The sequence below is a fragment of the Oenanthe melanoleuca genome, chromosome 9 (genome assembly GCF_029582105.1).
Source record: "Oenanthe melanoleuca isolate GR-GAL-2019-014 chromosome 9, OMel1.0, whole genome shotgun sequence".
In the NCBI taxonomy this organism is placed as follows: domain Eukaryota; kingdom Metazoa; phylum Chordata; class Aves; order Passeriformes; family Muscicapidae; genus Oenanthe; species Oenanthe melanoleuca.
The window spans coordinates 10,155,099-10,179,883 of NC_079343.1; the positions used below are offsets into that span (position 1 = coordinate 10,155,099).

Consider the following 24,785-nt stretch of genomic DNA (forward strand, 5'->3'; position numbering starts at 1 on the left):
TTAAAAATAAAGTTATTTCTACTCACGAATATATACTCACGTACACACTCCTCCCTCAATTTAAGATGCATCTGCCAACTACTTCCTTGAGAATTAAAGAACAGGTTCCATCCCATAACAAGGATATTCCCTGCTCTAGGATCAGGGGCCTCAACTCTGTAATTGACACGATTAACTCCATCCAGAAAGAAAGGGCTTTTCTGGATGTCATCTTTCTATTATGAGCAGCCAAATACAGCCACAGGTGACACTAAACAAGTCCTCATGATTTTCATGCTTTAATTTGTATAATCATTTGTTCATCCATTTAATTAAATACACTTAAGCGAAAAAAATATTCCACAACTCTGTTCTGAATAAACATCAACCAACACTGGATATCTGGCATGCCTCCCCTACTAAAGACCAGAAAACACTTGAACTATTTATGGCATTTCTACTCAATCACTACACTTCACAAGTTCACATATTTCAATTCCTGTTTTAAGTGACAAATATTTGATCTTTAAAATAAGAGCAAACTAGTAATTTATTCCTACACTATACTATAATTCTACAAGTGTTCAAAATTATTGCCTTCCATTAAAACTTAAGAGAATTTCTTTTTTCTCCAGTCTCCAGCAGAAACGAACCATGCCCCACAGCCCTGAAAGAACCACTGTCCTCAACAGTTAGATGAGACTACAGGCTGTTGCTCTTGACATTGTCCCAAAACAAAAGATTATTTAATATAATTATGACCTAACTATCAGGCCACTGTTTTTTTCCTCTTAAATATTTAATATAAAATTAATCAAAACTACCCATTAAAAAATTCACCACCATTCCAATTTAGTTCTTTAGAGGAAAGTACCACAGTGAAATGCAGATGATGATGTGGGCAGTTCATGTCACTCTAGACTTTTTTTCAAAAAATAAGATTTTAAAAAATCCCCAAAACCCCACAAGAAAGCACCAACGCCAGAAGGAACAGTTCACTCTCCAGGAAGTGCACTTACCCCTGTGGGCTCAGATCCAAGGAATCCTCGCGGCTGTGCTGTAAGCTGGGAGAGCCCAGATCTGCAGCAGCATTGCTGGCAGCAGTGGCTGTCCCAGTGCTTATGGTCGTAGTGGTTCCCAGCGTTCCTGAACCATTAGTGCATACTTTTGGGGGGCTTGTCAGCAAAGCCTCAGACTCTGCCAAGTTTTTCACCTGGTGCATCACCCCTTTGAGAAAGAAGAGATCTTTGTTTGGTGGGTTGGTCTGGGGTAGGGGGAGATGAGGGTGTGGTAGAGATGTGGTGGCAGGAACACAGTTGTTTGAAAATGTAGAACTGAGTGTTATTTGAACCTCTACTTTGACTACAGCAGTATTTGCTCACCCCACCCATCGATACTAAGTTTTAAAAGCAGTTCAATCTTTTCTTCAAAAAGTTAACCTACAAAGTTTAAAAATAAAAAATTTGAGGTGACTGAATTATGAAAATTATTAATAGTAGCTAAAGAAACCCCAAGCACAAAGACCTCCTCCAAAGATTCATTAGCTTTCTCCACTAAGACTTCCCACATAATTTCGGGAAGCCATCTTCAGCCTAAGCGAGTTCAGTAGTATCTAGTAAACCTGTACAAACTTGCTTCAGATTCTGAAAACACAAGCTCATCTCCTCCAGAGTCTGGGTCAGCTCCTCCCTAGTGATATGATGACAGCTTACACAGATCTGCCTTATAATTCAAGAAAAATATTCAATTTTTACAGCTTGGGGAAAGTAGATACACATCTTTAAAATACTACATAAAGAGGTGAAGAAGGAAAAAAAAAAAACACGATTTACCTTCTCTTCTGAAGTAAACACTAAAAATGTCAGGTAACTTTTGCATTAAAATCTCTGCCATCTGCAGGGCTCCAACTACTATCTTAAGGTCTTGACTGGACAGCATGGAGGCAATATGACTAAAACAGATAATTTATTAGAATTAGGCTTTGTGGTTTTTTGGCTGTTTTTTTTTTTTTAATCAAGTCAGTTCATCTTGCACACATAGCACTAGAGACTAAAAGCAAACAAATTTCAGAGTGCTTTTATAAAAGCTATCAATAACAGGACTGAAACAGCTCTCTTCTTACCTATATTACTTTTACCACATTTTAACATGGCATAAAGGAGAGAGTAATTTATAAACAGTGTTCCAGAACTCAGTACTGTCTTAGAAAAATTATTTTGTTTATTTTCCAGTTGCATCTTCAGATCCCAAACTTTATGTATAACATGTAGGAGAGGTTTCATGAATAAAACTTAACAGCTGAATGCTATTAGTGTCTGTTATTGTTCACACTGTATTACCTCAAGAGTTATCTTGCCCTCAGAAAATTTCATAAGCAAGTTTTAGAAATAAAAAAAAAAAAAACAATAAAAAGTAATATTAGACACTCCTAGTACACACAGCCAGAGGCGACCTAAGTTTCTACTAAGAATATCTAGCATTGGCAACTACTGCAAAATCTATGATGCAAAAAAATTCCTGCAGAGCTGGCAGACTCAGCTTTTGGAAAATAAGTAACATTTTAAAAGTATCATTTTCCCCTGGAAAAAATAATTCAAAAAAAGTAATCACAAGTTTGAGCTGTAAGCTCAGAATTAATTTCATTTGCAGCAGTTAATGAACCCACCTTGAGACAGCATGGTTTTTCAGCACATCCTTCAGAAGTTCAGCATCAGCAAAATAAATTATCCTAAGAATTGCTCTAAGGCACTTGTGTCTAACAGCAGGTCCAGCTGAAGAACTATATACTTCATAAAGAACACCAAACAGTGTTTTGATAAAGGATTTTGCCAGTTCTGGGTCCTCTTTCATTAGTTGTGCTCGAGCATCATCCTTCTTCAATTCTGAATGTCCACCTGTGAGAAAGTGCACAATAAATCACTGGACAGATCTCTGCATCTCTGCTCTGATGATTACTTTCTTTTGTTAAAACTGATTTAATTCAGCTCTCAAATTGAAAAGATAAAATTCAAGAATCAGAGATCAAAGTGAGTAAGTAGGTGCAAAACTTCCTCTTTCAGGAAGTTTAGCTTTTTTTCTTCAGTTTTCTTACTCATTTCTGTAGAATAGTAAGAAGGCCTCAAAAAGTCTTTATTAAATAAAAGAGCTGTATGAATAGAACTGTTTCAGAAATCCCAAGCCAGGAACACCCACAGCTCCCTCCCAGTTTGATACATTTTCAGGTCCCAGGAGGAGTTTACACATTAAAAAGCACACAGTAAAATGTCAACAGTATCAGTTTTGTTATGAGGCTTTTTTCACTCATGTACATCAAAATAGTTTGATGTTCCACAGAAGCCATAAGAAAATTATTAGTTAAGCAGTAAACTGCTACACAGCCCAGCATAAATTAGCCACAGCTAGAGAGCCCAGGTGTTTCCTGAGCTGTACTTACTAGTGTTTGTATTGGCTAAAGGGTTTGGTTTTCGCTGAATGGCACGAGCTGTTCCAGTATCCTCATTTATTTGCTGCATAGAGTTAAAATCAATAGTATAGACACGCCCAAGTGTAGACAGGCTTATCTCATCCTCACCAACCTGATGAGCTGCCTAAAATCAAGGAAGAGTTTAAAGTTAAGAAAACCCTAACAAAAAAAAAAACCAACTAAATGACAGGTGAGGAAAGGGGTAGGAAAAACAGTGACAAAATTAGTGTGAGAACAGTAAGTGATTTGGTATGGCTGAACACTGAAACAATATTACAGAAGGATGTTTGAGGAAACTTGTGTTTCTTACTCAGAAAGATCAAGAGTGATATTTTAAAAGACAGAAAACACTCAATTCCCTATACAACCGCACGCAGATGTGAAAAGCATCACCACACAAATGTGTGGAATTACTACCTCTATTATTCGACTATCAATCCTGTTATAGGGATGCCAGAGACCCCTGTCATCTCGCCATTGCCATATTGCACCATCTGTATTTTGTGCATTTCCTTTCTTTAGCATAGTATCAACAGCAAAGATTCCCTCTTTTGGCAGGCAAGGCATCAGTTCACTGTAAAGAACATTAAAACAGTATTTTACTAGAAGTAAACAATCAAGTCCGTCTAAGCTGAAAACTGTTTGCCTTATTTTAGTGATGTTAAGGATTTTAACATACCAATTATGCCCAGAATCTAAGACTGCAAGACTTACCAGATAAGAGAAGTAAGTTCATAAAGTTCTTGAGGACTTCGTGGAACAAGGTCAATTTGTTCTTGACAACCCCCATTTGAGGCTCCACAAAGGAGGAAGTGAAGCGTTTCTGCAATATCTACAAAAATTATTATTCATGAGACTGCCTGCATCAGATATGGATTCCATTTTCTGTTGGACACTACACAGAAGAGATAGTTACTTCCCAAAGCAAATAGAGAGTGGACTGTAGGATAAAAGTGTTTCCTTGAACACTAAGAAATGTGTTTGTTCTCAGGTCTGGGGTGTTGTTTTTTCCTTTAAGGGACAACCAGGGGAGAGATACCACTAAATGTACAAGGCACAGAAGAAAACAGGGAAAGATACAGGGCAGTGGAAGCGGTCAGTCCAAATTTGTGAGATGAAACAAAGTAAAACAAGTGACAACTAAGCCCTACAGCAGTTACTTTTGTTAATTTTTCCCCCTAAAAGTAGTAGTTAAAGCACATGGTTCCCCTCACATGGTAAAACTAAAAATAAAAAATAAAAAAAAAATTATTCAGCTTGTGTTGGAATGAGAGTAATTTGTGTACCCAATACAGATTCAAAATTAAGTGAGCACTGCAATGACAACAGCTAGAACTAGGAAAAAGGATAAAACCCCCTCTGGATAAAAGCTTTCAACAAGTTTTAACTAAACTTTTTATCCCATGGGAAAAAAGAAAGAGAAAAATTAGAAGAACAGAGTATTTATATAATAATCAAGTGCAGAGGTCCATACTGACTGTAGGCATTAATGTGAACAGGCCCTCTAGAACATGCAAGAGTAAGAACTCACTTTGCTTCATAAGCTGGACTGCAAGTGTGGGGCAGTTGGAGCACATCAGGGAGAACATGCGCACCACCATGATGAACATTCCTGAGCTCAGGATAGGAGGTGTCACAACCAGGAGCTGCTGGATATTTGTTAACAAATCCTTGGAAGCAACCTGCTGCAGCAAGTTCTTCAGGAGGGAACAACAAAATGGGAAACATTAGTCCTTGAAAGGTGAGCCCTCAAAATAAACAGGGGAAGTGGTAAAGAAAGTAAAAATGCACCCCCATCCACACTTACCTCTTCATGCTGGAAGTTGTCCACTAGCCGTGCAAAACACAGACAAGTGCTTTCAACAGACTTTTTGTCCTGTTGGAAAAAAGTTTTGTTTAAATTGAAATATTTGAACTTGTATTAGAACATCCTGTCATTTTGAGGCATTCATAAATTCAAAAGGGCAAATCTAATCACATTTTACAGAGCACCACAGCTTGGACTTTTAAATTCACCGACAGTCTAAACTGACCTAATGATACAGCTGTGCTTCCTACATATTCCCTGGGAAACACCCCCCCTTGCAAAACAAATACGTTTAGAGATTAATAAATTCATCTCTAATATTCTTTCTGGATTCTGCAAGGAGGAAACAAAAGGGAAAAGAGCTACGAAGCCAAAGTAACTGGAGTTATAGACAATAAGCAAGAGTGAAGGTTACTGTTCTACAGACTGCATGAAACCTGACTTTTATATTATACAGCACAGACAACATGGCAAATTCAAAGTAAAGACTGCCCCGAAAATAGCTCTAGTTAAAAGTTGAATGAAATGCTCAAAACATTTCACCTGAACATAATCAAACACTAGCTGTTAGGGTGGCTGAACACTGGAAGAGGTTAGCCTGAGAGATTAATTCTCCATCCTTGGAGATACTTAAAAACAGAAAAAAACCACATCTGGATATGCTCCTGGGCAGTCTGCTCTCTGGCTCACCTTGCAGGGCAGCTAAGACTAGGTAAGAGAGTTCTCTTCCAACCTTAACTGTTCTGTTAAGAGCTAACTCAAGATTCTTTTCCAGAAAATTTCCACTGCAAAATTTCTTGAAATCTTACGTTAGTGGGTTGTAGCTTCTCTTCAGAGATCAGGATCAGTACTTGTCCCTATTAATGGTGAGAATGGTGCTTCCTGTTTCTAGAGTACAATCTAAAGCTGTCATTTGGCTTCTTAGAAGCTGTCTCAAAGATTCAAGTAGTCTTTCAGCAAGATGATGTAGGCAAAATTAAGAATAGCACAAGAATACACAAAACCATTACCTGGAAGCTTCCAGTTAGTTTTATTTGTTAATAAACAAAATATTTCTCCATTTTCAACTTTTTAACAGGGATCTGCCAACCAAGCAGATCACAAAAAATCTCTTTGGTGCACCAGTCATTGCAAATGCCCATTTATGAACACAGCAGCACTGCAGTATATGTAGCCCTTAGGAGTCCCTTGTTTCAGATTCATCACTTCAAACTATTGTACAAAAGCAGGAAATCTTTAAAAATTACATAAATCCCCCAAAAAGTTAAAGCACAAGAAACCCACAAAAATTGGAACTGAGTATGTTGTGAATTTAAAGTAAGAGAGAACCTTGCAACCATCTGTTCAGAAAAAATAAAACCAGTAACGCTACTGGACTTACTGATACCTTTGTTCTTACAAGGACTACAAAACTATTACTCATGCTTTAAGTACCTTATTTGTCTTGTTTTATAAAATCTCACGTTTACAGAACCACAAAAGGTCCATATGTATATTGGTATATCACAACTTGACAGTATAGAAACTTCAAGTCAATTATCACCCTGCAACGGCAAATAATACACAGCAAAGAACCAGATATCTGGAGACATCTTTGAACTGCTTTCAAAATCAAAAGGTTCCATTTCTTAACAACTTCTTACCTGATGGGTTAACCTTTGTGTTAGCAGTGGCAAAGAGTCTGCCACAAAGTGAAACTCATCAGGTGTTATACTCTGGCAGCAGTTGGCAGCAATAGCTAGTGCATTCCTTTGTGCATTTATACTGAAGAATTCCAGATACAGCAAACAGTCTGCCAACCCACCCTGTAACAAAACAGATGAACACTTTCACTCGCAGCACTGCTGAAGTTGCAGAAAGTTGTTTTCTTATTTCATCTTCACAGAAGATCACCAAGATGGAGAGCTGGCAGAGGCAAATTGCCTGTTTTTAGTTTTACTTACTGCCTGCAGAATGGCTTTACTGTGTCTGCGTGACAACATCTCCAGGGCTGTAAGTGCCTGCTCTGCCACATCAATGCACTGGATAACTTGCAGCTACAAGAAAACAAAAAAGCTTGTACACCAATTTCTTAACTGATTTGCAAAGATAATCCTCTTGATTAACACTCAGACATATCACCTCTACTAAGATACATATGCTAATGAAACCAGCTCTGACCAAGTCTGCCAGTTTAAGGCTACCTCAGCCATGGAGCTACTCCAAGAGGCAACAGCTTACTTACACATTTTGTACGTTTGCAAGTTCTCAGTGAAGGAGAGAGCACTTTTCAGTAAGGGTGGGAGCAAAGATGGCTTTAGAAGCTTCTCACATTTTTTATTATCTTGTAAGCTATGAAAAGAAGCCACCATCTTAATGGCATTTCCTAAAGCTAAAACAAAAGATAAAATCCCCTCATGCTGTTTCATCACTGTTTTGATTTCATTTTACCTTTTCCAAGAAGACAGGAATTGCATCTACCACTACAGCAGATGATCTGGGAAGTGCTTCCATCATGTATGTTAAGGCCCGACATGCATGATTCATCTATTAAATATACAGATATTTGATTTTAAGTTCAGATAAAATTTTTATATTTCAAAAGCTTCTTGAATATTACAAACTACTTACAATGTCGAAGTTGTGCTCCATCTGCAGCAGTGTTATCTGTTTAAAAAAAGGTATTGTTTGTTTAAAAGAATGTATCTAGATATCATTATTATAAAGAGTACAAATCACTACTGTAGCTTTTGACTTGGGATTTTGAATGTTAGTAAGAATTACAAAGGAACCACTACCTATCCTTGAGCTATTAAAAGACTTATAAGACTATCAAAATTTAGCAAAACTTCCTCTCAAAACTAAATTAGACAAATATACATACACACACTTAGAAGTAAGACAAAATAAATAATGATTTAATTTAAGACTGTGTGAAATATTATGTCCTTCAATAGAAAGCTGAGATTAAATCTTTACCAAAGCTGGTACAACACTCTTGACTGGAAATCCTCCTAATGTTTCTTCATTTCCCATAACCAATAGCTGGCACATCTCAATCACTGCCTGTAGCTGCTGACTTTCATCAGTGGCTTGGAGACCTTGTAAAAGCTGTTGAGCTTTAGAACCTAGATATCCAGAAAAAAATTTAGGAAAAAAGGTATTAGAAAGTGTTTAAGGGAACTGTTGTGCTATACTTCTGCCAGAGTGGAAGACCAGAGATAGTTTGTTTTCCTCTGTATTTGTAGTTTCATTTCCTTTCCCTGTCATAAAAAGGGGGAATAGGGAAGGGGGACAAAAATCTCACTCTTGGCTGCCTTTCCAGTGCAGACTGGTCAGCACAGGGAGTCCACCACACTGCTCAGCACAGCCATCTTGCCAACCTACAGCAGGCGCCAGAACCCAAAAACCACCCCAACTCTGTGCAGCAAAGGACTTGGCAACACCCCCCAGATAATACAGCACATGGAAAACCCATAAGACCCCATCCTCTTCTTGGCATGCAGTGTAGCAGGCTGCCTCTGGCTCTCCTGGGAAGCCAGACTTGGACTGGAAGGTGCACATCTCATCCAGCTGCATAGCGCAGACTTGGTGCAACAAGTCTAAGGACCCACGTTCTCACTGACACAACGTCTAATGGAAATTCATTCTATCCGAAACCTAAGATACTTTTGAAACTAAAAACAACGTAACTTAGAACTGACATCTACCAATTGTTTTAAAGCTAGCTTAAGCATTTGTTTAAAGCTAGCAAAAAACCCAATGGGGTTGGAGAGGTCTTTTGTTAAGCAGCCCATCATGCAAAAGAAAAAGGTAAGGAGGGGTGAAAAGGCCAGAACCCTCCCTTCCCCATCTAGAAGGCAACATTAAGATGCCCCAAAAAAGAAAAGCAAAGAAATACAGCTAAGGCAAATTTTTCTTCCTTAAAGGGAGACAAGGAAATGAAAATAGTTGTCTAGCACTACCATGACATACAAGTCTCCAACATGTAAAATACTATATTAAACTATGACGCTAATACAAATATTAGATTTACTATTGGCTGAATTCTACTAGTCTGGAAGTGGAAAGAATTAAGTCAAATTAGACAAACTTTGCTTACTAGCTCCACTTCCAATTGTCCTGTGGAAGAGCTGCGACATCCGAGGACCAAGAGGGCCAAACAGGTGAGGAGGAAGACCCCTAGCCTCTAATAGAGCTAAAAGCAAACAGAGGATAACAGCCATTGTCAAAGCTTCTACGTATATTTTTAAAAGCTTAAATTCCGTGATGTTATCGTTTAAGACTACCAGAATTTTGATACCTTAAGAGTTAGGATTAGATGATTGCAGCTACCTCAATTTTGAAAAAACACCAAAAAGATGACCTTGAAGGAACAAGGAACTAAACTAATTTTTGTTCCTATCAGAGCCTTATGGTCCTTTACCAAGTCACCCGCTGAGTTTTCACAAAAGTAATCTAATCTATTAAACTCTTACAAGCCTAGAGCCAGAAGAGCAGATACATCAGGCTGCAATTTCAAATCAGAACTCAAACTACACAGGATAGGCTAAGCTTATCTTCATGCTTCAAGGAACTACAGGCACCACTACTCTGAAAAAAATGACACTGAAAACCAGGTTCAACAGCTTTATTTGCTGATGAGCACAAGAGGGAGGAACTCTGCTACGTATTAGCGGGTTTCTTTTGATTGATTTTCAACACTTTACAGTACTGTTACTTAAGCCTAAACTAAGTGGGTGATTCTGATTTTTTTTGTAGCAACCTGACTACTGCTGATCAATAAAACAATTAATAGTGAAAACCAATTTAGCCCAATAATCCTAATGCATACCTATACTTACTGAAAACTATAAGCAAGTGAACTGATACTGACAGCGCTCACTTCCATATTAAATATCCAGATAAACAAAAACTTGTCATTTGCAAGGGAGATCATGATCTCAGGACTCCCTGCAATGTAGTAGTGAAATCATTAGACCAGTTGCAGGACATGCAAACTGAGTTTATACCTGTCATACTCTCTGGTTTTGAGAAACCAGACTCTTTTAGCCCAAGCACAAAAGCAAGCATTTAAGAACATTCAGATTTTTTTTTCAAAGCTTACAGCAACATGGGTATCAGTGACAAGCACCAAAAAAAAAAAAAAAAAAAAAAAGTTATCCAGAAGCAGGCAGAGTATAGTAGGTCTAACCTGGCCTCTAACCTTAAAACATGCTTGCAAAGAGTATTTTCATATTTGAGCTTACACACTTAATAGGACTGAGTTCTCAGTTCTCTCCCCCCCATCTCAGCCTAGAAAATCATCAGTAATAGGGTACTACACACCATTTAAATGAATAAAGACACCATCCCACCCTCCTAAAGACATCCTTGCATCTTTTGTGATTTAAGGCTTGTAAATCCCTACTTCAGAATTACTGTAAGCAAAACCACATTCACAGTCAGTGAAACAAACTACAGCTTTCCCAGTTGAATGTCATACAGAATTTGTGTAGGTACAGTGATTTATAGGCTACTAACAACCAAAGAGGTAAATAACTTTTATACCTTGTAGTCTTCCCATCTCAGAATCATCTGACTCACTTTCTCCAGAAGTTGTCATACCTACAGCTCCAGCAACAGAACTAGAAGCTAAAGAAGCAATAAGAGATTAATACAGGTTACAGTGTCTTTAAAGCCACAAAATACACATCAAAAGAAGGCTCCGCCATCAAAAGCACGCTCTGCCACCAGCAGACTCCTGTAAAGCTTCAATTTTAAAACAGACCACTCTAGAGGACTAGGACTTTCCAAAAGCTGAAGAGAACAGCTTTATCAACACAAGAAAACGAAAAAAATACAGCTGAGTCCATAAAATTATGTTTCAGACAGATTTACCTGTATCCTTAACAAATGTATACTTTTCTTAATTAAGAATGATGCTGTACTTCATTTCCACTACTTCTTTTTGCACTGATGTAACCAGCTCTAAGCATAGAATAATATGCTTAATATTTTCTACCATTCAGCATAATTACTGCACAGCTCCTTTGAGATCACTAAGACCAGATGATAAAATTATCATGTAATAGAACTGTGCAAGTAACAGCACTCAACTTGGCCACAAATCTCTCCAGTACAGACATGCTTTCAATTTCAACAGAAAATTTGTATAATATTTATGAGTAGTTTTAACAGAACTTTTACAGGTAATGCATGCCTTCTATATTCTCAACACTTCAATGTCTTTTCAGTTGGTGGTATTTATGTAGTAACAGCTGAGTTACTTTTTTTAAAAGTATAGTTTGGATACTACAAAAAAGCATAACTGAAACATGTACCAAATGGCCGAAGAATCGTAATCAAATATAAGGGTCCCTCTCACTCACAAACCTTCCAGCATTATTTTCCAGCTTAAATAATTTCTCTTCAGAGCTTAATCAATTTAGCTGTTTTTAAACGTAAAGAATTTTATAGTACACAACTATGTTAAGAATTCTTCAGGAATTCCTTCCTACCTGCAGCTCCCTGGGGAGGGTCATCTGTCCGTGCAGCTGAAGAGTTAACTCCATCCTGGTTGTTGTCAGGATCAGCCATCTTCTCCTGTCGGCGAGCTTCAGCTGCTCCTCTTTTGCCCAGGCCAGAGCCTCGCCGACTAAAGGTTCAAAAGAACAAAATTTCAGACCTTATGACCTAAGATAAGAGATTTATTAATGTAAGCCTACTCAAGACTATATAATGCTTATGCAACATCACTGCCACTACATTGGCACGAATGAGTGATTTGTGGAAGAATCAATCTTCCCAGAATTATCCAACCCTTCTGTACACTCCCTGATCTGCATCACAGCAGTGATTTGTTTACACTAAGGCATTACAGACAGGTCCTTACATTATACATTTCAATACCAGGCAGTCTACTAAAATGTAACAGCAAAAGTGAGCAAGCTTAAAGTAACTGTTAGATAGAGTAATTATCTTTAGAGGAAGTCCTGAACTACTGAAACCAAGAAGAGGACTCTGACATTCATCTTGGTTTTCAATATCAGAACAAGTTTGAGAGGATGAGCCTATTTAGATTTGCAGTTTTAGATACTACAGCCTTCACCACTACAAATACATACACCTTCAAAGTAAATAGTTAAATTCAAATACACACTTAACAAAATCAAAACTTCAGAAGTCTTTTAATGGTGTGGAAAAGGGAAAAGGGGATGTGTTAGAAGTACTAAGCAGTCTAGGCATTAGAACAAAAATAAACCTTGTTAGGCTTCCTACGTCTAGTCCCACAAAATATGCAACTACAGAAGTTTATTGCATCACAGGATAGATTAACTGTCCCCTCCCATTTAATCTACCAGCTGTTTAAAATTACTAAGTCGGGACTACTTCTCCTCTGCACCAGGAAGTACATTAAGAACTTAGTTCAGATGAAACTGCCGACAACCTGAGTCAGGTTAACAGTGCATCCTATTAAAACTGACTTCTGTGTGGTACCACAAAGTCAAAGCAATGATCTATTTCACTATTCATGATGGACAGTCCTTCAGCACTACTGTCTGTCGTCTTAAATACTTTTCTAAGGACAGGATTACTTAAGTTTGTGATACTGGCTTTGGCTGTTTCTCTTCCTCCAACTCCACAGCTGAGGGACTTACTGTAAGTCTGATGGTGACAAATCCTACATGCTATCCATGACACTGCTGTTCAGAATAATCCAGCAGGCCTGAAAAGCTACAGCTACTTTTACAACAGCCAAGTCAGAGACAGACAAGGCCGATTTTCATGCATGAAATGACATGAATACCAACTCACTGTAGTAATCAAGTTTCATTTCCCCAAATTTTACCTGGTGCTAGCACAGGAGCCCGTGGTCTTTTGCCGTGTGCTCCGCCGTAAACTGGGGAGCTCAGCAGGTGGTGATTCACTGCGCTTCTTTGTAGATTTTCTGAGACCTATGCAAAATGTAAAGAATTGAGAGTAAATCAGTCTTTAAACACACAGTAGTCCTACAAAGAAACTAAGACTTTTGTGTACAGGAAACCTCAAAGTAGAAGAACAGCTTCTACATAAGAACCACAATAAGCCCACATCAATTTTAGTCAGCTTACACTGAATTGCTATACCTGTCAAAGAAAGGTCTAGGCATTTACTCATTGAGTTAAGTAACACTAAGTTTTTATGCAGGCATCTTTTACTAAACTATATGCTACAGCTACAGATGATCTTTCTCACGCTAAACAGGTATCACTTAATGGGACATAAGTGTATTATTTCTCTGTTCAAACACTTAGAAGACGCTTTTAGCCTTAAACAAAAAGAGAAACTACATTTCAAGAGGGAAGGCAATGGTGGTTGCAATCTCAGCTTTTAGTCAGTTTTATTCACATTAATATGGCTTAAAAATAGTTTTCTTCAATCAGAACTATGCTCTCCTCCAGGAGACAAGTACTGTCAGTGCTGAGATTTATCCCATGTATTACTTGTGCTCTTATTTGAACTGTAACCGTTCAGCCCCTCTTACTGTCATAAGACCTCCCTGAATGTAAATAAGCAAGAACATCCTCGTAGCTTTGAGGGGAAAAAAAAAAAGAAAAAAAAAGTTCCAGTGTTTAATTTACAAGTAGTTGCACTGTTGAAAACTGACCCAATTGATAACAATTTGATCTAAGTGACAAAGCCATTGTTCCAGTAACATCCTGCCATAGAACCAGGTTAAACACACAAAACCCCCATGCAATACATTTGCAGATGATTCTCAGCAAGCTTAGTATCAGGTTGAAATATCCAATGGCAGCTTACAAAACAAAAAACTGCTAAGTTAGAGTAAAAGTCAAAGCTTTTTATCAGGCCTAGTTTGACACTGCAGTGATCCCACCAGCACCCCTCCGCAATAAATAAATATAATAGCAGAGAATATCATAACATTAAATTCAGACATATTACTAGAACAGATGCAAACAACTTTGAAAAATAGGTTAGATTGTTGCTCCCTCTTCTGGCAACAAAGGAGAAATAAAACATACTTAAAACATGCAATGCATTTGAGTTCAGAAGTTATCAAACTAGCTCATATTTCCTTAATCCTAAAACATTCCAGGAATGCAGAGTTGTGGTACTGAGAGATGAAATTACAACTGTGCAGCTTCTGACTGGATATTTAACAGAAAAGTAACCTATACAACTACTACTGATCTAGCCAAGATTGTGTCCTTTCAAACACCACAGCATATTTGACCCAGAAACACAATGCTGTGTGCAGCTGAGGTCTATGCAGATGAAGGTTAACCTGATATTTATGTTTTTACCACACACTTGGCTTAGCAACTCAAGAAATTTGGCAATCTTAAGAACAACAACGCTCTGAATTTAAAAGCCACTAAGCACTGAATTGAAGCGGGCCAGACACTTGGATTTCCACATGGTCTGTACACATAGAACATATGTAACTTATTTGAACATTCCAAAAGCAGTGGCATTTTTTGCTACATATGCTTTGAAACCAAACCTGTAAGTTGAATTTACCACAATACAATGACTCAAATCCTACTTACATACAGTATATGTAATACTTTGGGGGGGGGGAAACAGGAAAAAACATGTCTTAAGGTAGAGATAGAAAACAAAACTAATTTGAAATGGTTGCAGCAGGATCCCATGCCATAGCTACATTTCTCAAATAGTCAGAAGTACGATGAAGCTGGTTGTATTCTACACCAGAAAATGCATTCTTCAACTGGCACTAGGTACTACTCCACAGATAAAATGTGTTTGCCCCTACAGAGCTTAGATACACTCTCATATAGAACACATATGGAAAACTAGGAAACTCAGTACCTATAACACCATGGTGAAATTTTAAGTGAAATGCACTTTCACTTTACATTGGAAGAACAAATTCATCATCTTCATACAGCAGAGTTCACTGGGGGGGGAAAAAAGGCACATTTTTATTGCTTATGTCAGCACAACATTTACTACTTCAAACCTGTGGGTAGTCATTTTCAAGCAGTCAAACCTAAATTAGGCAACTTCATATTAGCTTAGTAATGGGCTATTGATAAGACCACACATCCACTGCAAGTGAAGACTGACTTAACTTTCAGCAAAACAGGATTTCTACTAAGGGCAAGAGTTTCACAAAGCAGCAGAGCCAGCTTAACATCTTACTGTTGTTTAGAAGTATGGTTCATCCATCTTCTTATTTTCCCCAAATCAATCCCAAGATGTACAAAGTACACATCTGACACTTTCCTGTTTTAGTACTCTGCCAGCTTGGTGAGCTGAGCTTGCTTAAGAGTCAGGTGAGCAAGACACCATCAAGCAGTAAGGCAAAGATGCAATAAAATGGGTTGTCTTTTTCCATAAGTGGCACTAAATTAGCTGAGCCATCTCTTTAAACTGAATTACCTCTGAGGGTTGTAGAGAACACACCCAGTTACTGCCTGGTGGGTGAGCATCTACCAGGGTAGAATTAAGCTTCCACCTCCCTCTATTAATTCTAAAGGCTAAAAGACAAAGTGAAGAAAGTCTTCTCACAGCATGTTCCCTTCCTGCTGGTCAATGCCACTCTGCCCTTAAGAAGCTTTCTTAATCAACTTTAAGTCAATCTTACCACCTGCATCTTCTGCACATCCTTTGAATCCTCCCAATACCATAACCTCAGGACTGCTAATTTCTTTGGACTGAGCCTTCTTCCTTTCACTCACACTGTTCTTAAAATTCGGGATGGCCAGCACAGCATCCAAATTGAAGGTTAGTCCTGTGTCTTTAGGAGTTGCAGGACGCTAAATGTGGCAAGCATTCACCAGTAAATAGAGCACAGCCAATGTTCAGGAAAATGAGATTAAAGATGCCCTGTGTATGCCTGATGGAGGAAAGCACCAGGCACACACAGGCTGTCACAAACAGACAGCAAGGGCTCTCAGAGGAATTGGTTTGATGTTCATCTCCAGAAGTTGTTTATTCAGCGCTATTTCTGTAATACATAGAGCAATTGTCACAGACTCAAAGAAAGGCTGGGGCTGAAATGACCTTCCGATATCATCTAATCCCACTGCTAGAGCAGTCCTGGTCATGTCCAGGCATGTTTTGAGTATCTCCAGAAAAGCAGACTCCACTGTCTCTCTGGGCAGCCTGTTCTACTGCTCTGTCATCGTCAAAGAGGTTTTTCTTCTTATTCAGTGGAACTTCCTGTGTTCAGTTTGTGTCCTCTGCTGCTTGTCACCACTGAAAAAAAGGAGTCTGGCCCCAGTCTCTTGACAGCCACCCCTGAAGTATTTGTATGCACTAGTAAGTCTTTTCCTCCAGGCTAAACAGGCACAGATGTCTCAGCCTTTCCTCATGAGAGATGCTCCAGTCGCCTCATTACCTTCATAGTCCTCCACTGGAACTCTTCAGAAGATCCTGGTACTGGGTAGACCGGACACAGCACCCCAGGTGGGGCCTCACCAAGGCAGAGCAGAGGAGAAGGATCAACTCCATTGATCTGTTAGCAGTGCTCTTCCTAATGCACCCCAGGATTTTGCTCGTGTACTTAGCCACAAGGGCTCACTGCTGGCTCATGCGCTGCCTGTTCTCCACCAGGGCTTCCAGGTTCTTCTCCACACAGCTGCTTTCCAGCAGATCAGCTCCTAACCTGCACCAGTGTATGATGTTATGCAGGACCCTGCACTTGTCTTTGAACTTCATTAGGTTCCTCTCTACCCAACTCTGCAGCTTCTCTAGCTTTAACTGAATGGCAGTACAGCCTCTGCTGTATCAGCCACACCTCTCACTTTTGTATCTATCATCAGACTTGCTGAGGGCGCACTCTGCCCACCAATCCAGGTCATTGATGAACCAGAAGAACAGGACTGAGCCCAGTATTTACTGCTGGGGAACTCTGTCAGCTACAGCCCTCCAAACTGGACATTGTGTTGCTGCTAAAAACCTCTGAACTCTGCCATTCAGTCAGTTCTCAACCCAGTACATTGACATTCACCTCACCCACACTTTCTGAGCTACAAGGATGCTACAGGAGACAGATACAAAAGCCTTGCTGAAGTCAAGACAGACAACACCCATTGCTCTCCCCTCATCTACTCAGCCAGCCATTCCATCACAGCAGACTATCAGCCTAGAGTAGCATTATTTCCCCTCAGTGAATCCATGCTGACTATTGCTGATAACCTTTTACTTCACATGCTTTGAGATAATAATAAGCTCTTCCATCATCTTTCCAGGGATGGAGGTGAGACTGACCAGCCTATAGTTCCCTGGGTTCTCTTCCTTGCCCTTTCTGAAGTGACACTGGCTTTCCTGAGGCATCTCTGCAGTTCTTCAAGACCTTTCAAAGATGATGGAGAATGGCTTAGCAGTAACATCTGCCAGCTCCCTCAACACCTATAGGTACATCCCATCAGGGCCCACAGATTTGTGGGTGTCAAGTTTACTTAAATTATCTCTAATCCAAACCCTCCAAAGAAAACCAGGTTTAAACATCTTATTTGCACCTGCAAAAACTTCAGAATTAAAGCAGAAGCACAGGCTTGCTTTCTTATGGCAGACATATATTGCCTATGCCCTGACATCATCCTATTTTGCATGCCAAGCACTCATGTTTATGAGTCAGAAGGAAAATACATTCAAAGAGGCTAAACCTGAAATAGCACAGCCTTACAAATCAAACTAAAAAAAAATCTTAAACTTCACATTTAAGTGTGTTTATTTGTCAGCATTTTTTTACAGAAGATTTTGTTATGCAAAAAAAGAAATTTTGAATGCAGCTGTACGGCAACCACTTAGTAAGTCTGAGTGTATTACCCAGGTCAAAACAAAGTTAGACAAACTTTGACAGTTCACAACCAAGAAAGTCCTTCACCTGCAGCTCAGAAAGGCAATCAGGAGTGATTTACTTGTTAGGACTGGAATTTTAGACTTCAGATTGGCTCCTGTGCAAAGCTGCTCTTCTCACTAATTAGAAATATAGGGCAAAAAGAGCTGTAGCAGGGGAAGGCAAGACAGCCTTGTATCATTGAAATATCCCACTATTACCCTCCCTCAGTACCAACCCAGAGAACCCCAGCTCCTATTAAAGCCCCACACAGCCTGTCATCACAACTAAACAAAGTATCTCCAGGCTAGCCACCTTACTGCCTCAATCCCAAGTATCTACCATCACCCAAGCCTGCACCGTACCCACAATCCCAAATAAACTAAATTCTGAGCTTTTTTCTGACTCTTTTCTCCCTCACCTCTGCCAAATCCCTCAAAGCCAGGAGCTATAGACCATTCACACTCCATCTTGATGTCCACATGGCTTTTCAGTGCATACACCAATAACTTCCCTAACCCCCCAAATCTCCAAGTAGAGACTTCCCAGGCAGGGACAGCTATCCTAAGTCACCCCACTCTTAGCACTGTCCCAGCAACTACTGGCAGTTTCTTTCTACTTAAGGGCCACAAGATAATAGACAAAGGACAGCAAAGAGTTCCCCAATAACAGAAACATAATTAAGCTTGATTTTATATTGTTATACCTGATTTGCAATGTTTAAAAAGCCCCTACAACAGATACGGCCTGAAAGTGATGTTAAAATACTCAAATCATGAGAACAAAATGAAAAATTTGCTTTCTTCTCTTCCCCCTTTCTCCCATGAAGAAATATTCAACTAATCAAGTAGATGTGAAAAACTTTAGTCTAGCCTGTTATTATTATTCCAGCATATTCTTTAGTTGCTATTCAGTGATGCCACTGCTCTGTTACAGAGACTGCTGTGTAGAACTTAACATTCTGAAAGTCACCTGGGCTGGATTTAACACCTATTTAGTTACCCAGGAGGACTGAAAAGAAACCTCAGGGTATTCTCCTCATTCTCCTCCAGCATGTGAAAAACTTCTGCAAAGATGGCAGCCCAAGTTTTGCCTCATTCTTCTCTTCAGTAGACTAAGTCAGAACAGCTGCTCTTATTTTTCATTCAAAGATCACAACCCCTAACAAAGATTCTTGTATTCCTTGGGACTGCACCATCTCCAGAAGGGAACAGCATTACATTCCCATAGACATGACTGACCAGATGGGGCTTTGAGAACCGGGTGTAGTGAAAGGTGGTCCTGCCTGTGGCAGAGGGTTTGGAATCAGATTATCTTTAAGTTCCCTTTCAACCAAACCATTCTATGACTTTGTCAGCCTGAATAATCCTCCCTCTCCTCCTAGTTGTTTTCCTAGAAACACTTCCACCTATCATTTTCCTGAAGTTTTTGAAGTTGTTTGCTTTTTTGTTTATTTCCCTCTAATTCTATAAGCCCTATTTCAGACTTCTCCAAATATGTTTCATAAAGTATACTCCTATAAAAGCCTACCAAGTTTAAGATTTTAGTTTCTATACAGAACTACTATGACTCCTAAGGACTTGTTTCCAGGTCGAAGGGTGTACACCTCAATTTCATCTCGATCACTCTGCCCTCCTGCTTTAGGAAGCCCCAGGGTGTTCATACTAGTGTGAGACATCACTTTCTTCTGCTCTCTTATCCTCTAAGGCTACTGGTCTGCTACAGAAAACAGATTTGAACTTTCCCATTCTTTCTCAGAAACCTACCATGGTGGTTTATTCTCATATTTTCATGACACTTGCAGCATTATATACAATGTTTTGTTAAAATACTTCAAATTTGTCCAAACAATTTGAAAGTGTTATGTCACACAAGCTCTCTTTTTTAAAAGACTAGGCTAACAGTAGATATTAATTCCAAAATCACCTCAACCTGTTGTCTGAGAGCACTACTAGAAAGGCCAAGACTGTTTAGAAATATCATAATTTAAGACTTCTGTTCTAGGTTGGGCTCTTATAGTCATACTTGGTGATCAATGATATTTACTGCATTAAGTTTTGCTGTAATCTGTTGTAAAGTAGAGGCATTAGACATTTTAGACTTCCTAATACCACCTATTAGTACTTTTCCCCTCCCTAAAACTGAAATGTCATCTAAAGAATATAACCTTACTCTCTACCACATGCAGAAACATCTCTCACTATGCTTTGTGCCTCTTAGCAGTGACTTTTCATACACACACCTATAGTTCCTACCAACTTTTTGTCACATATTTGAGCATCTTATCTTTTAGCAAAAGATCTTTAGCTCTTCTATGACCTGAAAGTTAAGTCAAAGTATCTCAGTTCAGTCTTCGCAGTAACAGTTTAGGCTCACATTCTCGAATGCTGTTTTTTAAGGCACACAACACACACACATAGGCCTTTACATTGTGCTATTCTACCCCTCCCCTTCTCAATCCTTCAAGAAGTTCTGTAATCATGAGTTACTCTCTGCCTTCATCTTCTTATTCACCTGTTGGAGGTAAATTCTCTCTCCTTCCTGTTGCCTTTCTTCATTGCCTGTAGTCTGACTTACCTCAGATTTTGTTTTCCCATTCTTCCCTGACTTTTATTCACTTCCCTCTCCTTCCACCCCATGCAGAGTTTTGATTCTGGAATTCATCACCTGGTAGCCTAGACACTCAGAGCAGGAAGGAAAAAAAACAACTCCTCTCTCCAAATGTCATTTTTCTGTTAGATTAGGTAATTCCAGAATCAATACACCAGTCATGCATATTAGCCAAAACACACTGTTAAATTTAATTGATCCATGTTGATTATACAGAAAGACACCCAGTTGCTTTTGACTATTTCACTTATTTCCAGCATTAGCCTAAGCTATGGATGTGTCCCAGTTGGGACAAGATACTTGGGATCATGCCTAAGTAAAGGAACAACAGTAAGCAAGATTAGGAATCCAACTTCTTACCTCAAGTTATAGATAATACATGCACTAAATAAATCATTCAGTAAACAAAGGCAGCAAAACACATTTTAAAAAATTGTTCAAGACAGAGCTACAAGCATATCTGCATACTAGCAAGCAGCTGCTCTGCTTGGAAATGGCCTACATTTCTCAGTGATCATGCTCAGGAACAGTAGCTGCTATTCAAACTCAGCACTCAGAAAGAAGCCATACTTTGTAAGAACGACTTAGAAGATGAAATTACTAATATCCCCAGCACTACATATACCAGGTTTAAAAGACTACATTCTCAAACATCAGATTCTCACAGCAAGGAAGAATCAGGAAAGTAAGTCTGAAGAAACCACATATGGTCTATTTGTTTTCCAGCATTTATCATTCCCATTTCAGAACAGAAGACTTAAGAAAATGAGGGGAAGTAAAAATCTGATAAAAGGAATATAATCAAGAGTTTTATAACATATATGCCCCCATCACAACATCTAATTATTTTGAATGAATTTTATTTTTAAAATCAATTTGTTAGACGCAGAAGCAACTGAAATTCACTGAACTTAAATCATCTGCTTTAGCTGTGAATAGTTTGTCACAGCTTTACTTAACTGAGCAGAACATACTAAAAGTTAATTTTTCTAGAAAGATCACAAGAAGCTTGAAAAAACACAAGCATTTGTTTAGAAGACTTGATTTTAAAACATACGTGTTTATTCTTCCAGAAAAGAACAACTTACTTGCTAGCTTAGCCTGTAGTCCTGAAGGTCCAGGTTTTGATGTCTCCGACTTGGAAGAGCCTGGTAGAGACAGTTTTGTTTTAGGGAGACTGACTTTTGGGCTGAATCGAGCAGCCCAGTCAAACTTGGAAGAGCCACCTGTTTTACTCGGTTCTTTGTCCCTGCTACTCCTTCTTGGACTGGGACTGGATGCAGAACGGGAACGTCTAGCCTTACTCTGGTCCTTTCCCTGTTTCACTCTGGCACCCTGAGGAACAGTAGAAGAAGCAGAGGCAACAGCAGAAGAGGAAGAGGAGGTGGAAGCTGAAGAGGAAGAATCGGTGATGGTGCTACACCCAGCTTTGGCTGAGGTCACCGATTTTGAAGCCAGCTTGGAGACTTTTGCTGACTTTTCTTCAGTGCCAGTTGATTCAACTGATGACCCACTCTTTATACAAGACAGATTCTCTGTCCTTTTCCTTTTCTGACTTCTGGAGCTACCAGCAGCTCCACCCTTTCTGGTGTGAGCCTTGCTTGTTGATGGCAATTGTGTAGACTTGGGCTGCTCTTGGTCTGAGTGTCTTCTCTTAGATTTAGTATGTGGCTTGTTAGTTTCTGAGGAAGTTTCAGTATGTTGAAGTGCTTTGGGTTTTTTAGCAGAGCTAGGAGAATTGGTCCTCCTGTAATCTGGACTAGCACTGCGTTTAACTCCTCGAGAATTGTCTTTCTTAGGCACTTGCCCCGTTTTTTGCTTTTCTGAAGTATCGACTCTCTCTGGATCTTCTTGTTGTGGTATTAAAACAGCAGATGAACTACAGCCTCTGTAGAAGTAAGCAGGAACAGCATTAGAGTTGAACTCAAGAAGCCTCACACTTACAAGAATTTTGCATGATTAATGTCATAATTCTTTAATAATAAAGGATACTGCACGTAAGAAACACTGTTAAATTTACACTGAAGCAAACAAACACCCCCCACATGCTTGTATGAGAAGTCATATGGCACGTATTTGCTAGCATAAAACCTAAGGATTGCAAAATAAAAGCACAACACACCACTTCTTTAAAAAGGAAGTTTAACTTCAGTAGATTTTACTTTTATAGATATGTCAAACTGATTAAAAACAAACAAAAAAAATCAAGCCATGAAGCTATTAACTGAATATTTGAGAATAAGTTCCACAAGAGAGTAAGGAGTGTTCAGTAATGCATAACTAGTCATAACTGGATTCTTGTTCAAAAAAAGCTCTTAAAGAAAGGATAGTTTCTCATCAATCTTTAAACTGATGTGGTGAACATTACATACAAAAATGGCAAAATTCTCTATGTGACAGAAAACTGTTCCAGTGTGTATATAGCAGAAGCAAGCAAAGAGCAGATAAGCAATATCAAGACGATTACCCTGAACACAGGTCTACTTTAGATAATTGACATTTCAATTCATATTGGACATTGCTCTAAGCTCCTTGGGCAATCTTCCCCCAACATGAAGTAGGTGAAGGGGAGAAAGATCTTGCAAGTATTCCAGGACTAGTTATGCAGAAATGATTTCCTCCCCATCACTGATGGAATGCTCTTAGTTGGTAAATCAGAAAAAGAAAAAACAAACAGAATTGGAAACACTGAAATATATCCAGTGAATGCAATACCTAGATTAGTTAAATGCCCATTAGTCATATGTTTTATTAGAACTCTGTATAACTCAATTATATGAATTTTTGAAGTGCAGATAACACTGGTTAACATATGAATATGAAGCACAATTACCTTTTAGAAAAGTGTCCCTTGGACTGCTCAGAAGTAGTATTAGACTGCACTTTGGGTGTCTTTGAAATAGATTTTCTACTCTCAGGAGGGCTATGTGCCTTATGTTTTGCCTGCCCTAAATGTGACCTGTCAGCAGAAAGTCAAAACAGAAAGCTATCAGGATTCCAAGATACAGATACAGACCTGTAGGAATACTGTTTATTTTTGGAGCATTTTCACATTAATTTACAGCTAAAAGTTTTTCCATATCAGCTCCTAATATTAAAGCAGCATTTCAAAAGAACCACCTGATGCAGTTACAAATCACTACCAGTGTAACTGTTTTGCAAAGCACACAACTATTTACTCATTTTAAATGAATAAAACATCTTCTTACATCTGAGTTTTGCAGAAAAGTTCAGATCTTTCTGGTGTGCAAGATTACTGAATTATTCACTTAAGCATTAAGCTAGCACAGTAAAGCACAAGACTAGAGCATCTGTCAAAGATCTCTTCTTAAAAATAGATATATACTCATCTACCTCCAGATTCCAGACATTAGGACTTCATATAGTTATGATTATTTACATCTTTGCTCTTCAGTTTAAAAAAAACTCAAGTGCTCAGAATGGGAATGCAGCCAGTTCCATTTGGTAGGAAAGCTCAATCATACCAGTTCTTTTCTGGATGTAAGATGAGAGCTGTTTGGTAACAACTGAAGTAAGAGAAATGAAGAAATGCACACCACCAATGAAGGCAGTCAAATGAGACAGGAAACTTGTGATGTCAGAGACAGGAACGAGTTTCACACAGATAAGCTGTAAGAGGTCTTATAAGCAGCTCTCAGCTGCATGTAAAGAAATGGTTCATTGTATGAGCTCTGACTGAAGGACAAAGATAATACTATACACCATGGGTAAAATTTAAGACTTAAGTTACATCTTCATATACTCCACATTTATTTTTGAAACCCACTCAGAATTACCATCTACAAGACTCAGACGAGGGTGCTCATCAGCATTTAAAACAGGACAGTATAAATAATTGCTAAGGCAAGAGATATCTCACTTGCCTGGATAAAATGCACTGTGGACTCAGCTGGTACCAGGGAAACTCTGCTGCACATATCCTACCCATACAGACCCCCCAAAAACCACTAACCTTTGAAAAACCTCAAACTAGCCTAGTATTAATGCTGAAAGAAGCAATGCTTCAAAGTTGAAGAACCGCTGATTACATGGTCATATGCTATTAACCCAGGCCTAGAGAGCTTCCAAGCTGAGCTCTGCAAACATCCATGGAGGATGTAGAGGAATGTGGACTTTCCATTGAAGTGTCC

At 38.9% G+C, this 24,785-nt stretch overlaps 1 protein-coding gene across 14 annotated transcripts in view; it reads right to left on the minus strand.

Annotated features, from left to right (window-relative positions):
* TRIP12 (thyroid hormone receptor interactor 12) overlaps positions 1-24,785 on the minus strand; it is a 79,120-nt gene that overhangs the window by 19,859 nt on the left and 34,476 nt on the right. For 4 of the 14 annotated variants that reach the window (XM_056498390.1, XM_056498387.1, XM_056498389.1 and 1 more), the window contains exons 3-21: positions 23,468-23,593; positions 21,723-22,522; positions 13,060-13,165; positions 11,729-11,865; positions 10,779-10,862; positions 9,331-9,426; positions 8,208-8,356; positions 7,860-7,895; positions 7,680-7,775; positions 7,193-7,285; positions 6,893-7,054; positions 5,250-5,318; positions 4,974-5,139; positions 4,157-4,274; positions 3,860-4,016; positions 3,413-3,566; positions 2,645-2,873; positions 1,812-1,930; positions 999-1,206 (exon numbers count right to left, since the gene is read on the minus strand). In XM_056498390.1, coding sequence (XP_056354365.1) covers positions 999-1,206; positions 1,812-1,930; positions 2,645-2,873; positions 3,413-3,566; positions 3,860-4,016; positions 4,157-4,274; positions 4,974-5,139; positions 5,250-5,318; positions 6,893-7,054; positions 7,193-7,285; positions 7,680-7,775; positions 7,860-7,895; positions 8,208-8,356; positions 9,331-9,426; positions 10,779-10,862; positions 11,729-11,865; positions 13,060-13,165; positions 21,723-22,522; positions 23,468-23,593 — 3,105 coding nt within the window. The remainder of the gene's footprint in view (positions 1-998; positions 1,207-1,811; positions 1,931-2,644; positions 2,874-3,412; positions 3,567-3,859; positions 4,017-4,156; positions 4,275-4,973; positions 5,140-5,249; positions 5,319-6,892; positions 7,055-7,192; positions 7,286-7,679; positions 7,776-7,859; positions 7,896-8,207; positions 8,357-9,330; positions 9,427-10,778; positions 10,863-11,728; positions 11,866-13,059; positions 13,166-21,722; positions 22,523-23,467; positions 23,594-24,785) is intronic. The other 10 variants (XM_056498397.1, XM_056498394.1, XM_056498395.1 and 7 more) reach the window with 4 other exon arrangements.